Source organism: Colobus angolensis, unplaced genomic scaffold, assembly GCF_000951035.1.
Source record: "Colobus angolensis palliatus isolate OR3802 unplaced genomic scaffold, Cang.pa_1.0 Scaffold9, whole genome shotgun sequence".
In the NCBI taxonomy this organism is placed as follows: domain Eukaryota; kingdom Metazoa; phylum Chordata; class Mammalia; order Primates; family Cercopithecidae; genus Colobus; species Colobus angolensis.
This window is the reverse complement of record NW_012122931.1, coordinates 3,702,823-3,704,689: the sequence shown is the minus strand read 5'-3', so window position 1 is coordinate 3,704,689 and position 1,867 is coordinate 3,702,823. Positions and strand designations below refer to the sequence as shown.

At 58.1% G+C, this 1,867-nt stretch overlaps 1 protein-coding gene across 1 annotated transcript in view; it reads left to right on the top strand.

Moving 5' to 3' along the window:
* Positions 1-1,867, top strand: part of LAMC3 (laminin, gamma 3) — a 76,242-nt gene that overhangs the window by 23,596 nt on the left and 50,779 nt on the right. The window contains exon 8 of the mRNA XM_011931434.1: positions 573-683. Within this exon, the coding sequence (XP_011786824.1) occupies positions 573-683 (111 nt within the window). The remainder of the gene's footprint in view (positions 1-572; positions 684-1,867) is intronic.

Genomic DNA, 1,867 nt, shown 5'->3' with positions numbered 1-1,867 from the left:
TTCTTACCCCTTGGCTGCCCCAGATGTTTGGCCTCTGCCTCATTGCCCCCTGTCCCCTGGAGAGGCAGCCCCTTAAGGTCACTCGCTATGTGCTAGGCTGTGCTCTGTGTTAACTGCTGTGGCCAGAGGGAAGAGGCACTGAACTGGCACTGGGGACCAGAAGGCCTGGGCTGCCGTCCTGGCTGGACCCCTTCCTAACCAGGTGGCCTCCCTGCCTGTGATGGTGTTAATAACACGGGTCACTAGAAGGACAGGGTTCGTGAGGTCACAGGTGAGAAAGTTCTCTGAGAGCCTGAAGATGAGGTCAAGTCTGGTACTATTAGAGATGCCCCTGATGTCCCAGGGCACCCATGTGGGGGTCTTCAGGCTGTCTTCATGTTGAGCTCAAAACCCCACTGAAAGGGCAGGGCAGGCTTCCAGGCCTGACCATGCCCCAAGCAGAGCCGGGTCCCTGAGCTTTCTAGCTTCTCCTGAGGCTCCCTCCCACCGCAAGGCTCCAGCTGGGGCTGGCACCTGGAGACCACCCTCTGTGGCCTCACACTGATCGGGGGATGTCTGTGTTTGCTGTCTAGGAGCCGAAGGCTGGTGGGCCAGAAGTGTGGGGGGCCCCGAGCGCCCCCCACAATGGAGCTCACGTGGGGTCCTCCTGAGCCCAGAAGATGAGGAGGAGCTCACAGCACCAGGTACCTCCAGCACCAGGTGGGGGCTGACTGCCCCGTGTCGGTTCCTCCTGCTGCTAAACAACTCGCCACACATTAGAGGCTGAAAACAATGCCAGTTTATTCTCTTAGAGTCCTGGAGAAGTCAGAAATCGGTCTCTCGGTGCTAACATCAAGGTGTCAGCAGGACTGAGTTCCTTCTGGAGGCCCATGGGAAAGTCCCTTCCTTGCCTTTCCCAGCCTCTGGAAGCTGCCTGCATTCCTGGGCTCGTGGCCCCTTCCTCCATCTTCAAAGCAGCCAAGTTTGTCTCATGCCCCATCACTGGCACCAACTCCCCTGCCTCCCTCTTGCGTATTTACCATTAATCTCTAATGATTGATGGGGTCCAGCTGGATAACCCAAGATACTCTTCCTACCTCAGGTCAGCTGATTAACAACCTAAATGTCCCCTGCCACAGGGCACACTATATAAACAGATTCCAGGGATTAGGGTGTGGATGCCTTTGGGAGGCTGTTATTCTGCCATCAGACCACAGTATCTGATGAAACTCCCATTTTTCTGGTCGTAGCTTTATCACGGAGGGCTTCTTCAGTGCCACAGAGCCATAGCCACTGTCATGGCCCAGAGAATCTCTGCGTTTCTCATCAGCCCCTCACCCACCAGGCTACCGCACCCCAAGCCCGGGGCCACGGCATTCTTGCAAAAGGAAGGAGGTTCTTGATCATTCTGACCTCTCCCCCCCACAGTGAGGGGACCTGTAGGTTCCTGGCGACTGTCTCAGTCCCAGAACCCAGAGCCTAGAGCCCATCTTTAGCCCCACTGTGGCTGATTCAGGGCCTGCCAGTGCCCCGGACCAGCTCTGCCCTTTCCCTCCCTCTCCCAGAGAGGCCAGGGAGATGATGTCACAGATGGCTGAGGAGCCGTGTGCCCCGCAGCCAGGAAGTCAGAGGCCTCGGGCCCTTCGTGGGGCAGGTGCTGCAAGCTCAGAGTCCCATGAGCAAAAAACACACTCTGTTCCATGGCCACTCTGCCGGCATATGGAAGAAGAGGGGCTTATTCCTGCAGGAAGTGCTTGCTGGGTGTTGGGCACACTGCAGGGGTGAGATGGATGGACGGCCTGTCCTCATGGTGCTCTCAGGCCGGCCCGCTCCCGGGGCACCCTGAGCAGCTGGAGGTGAGGGCATGGCAGGGGAGCCAGGCTTCTGC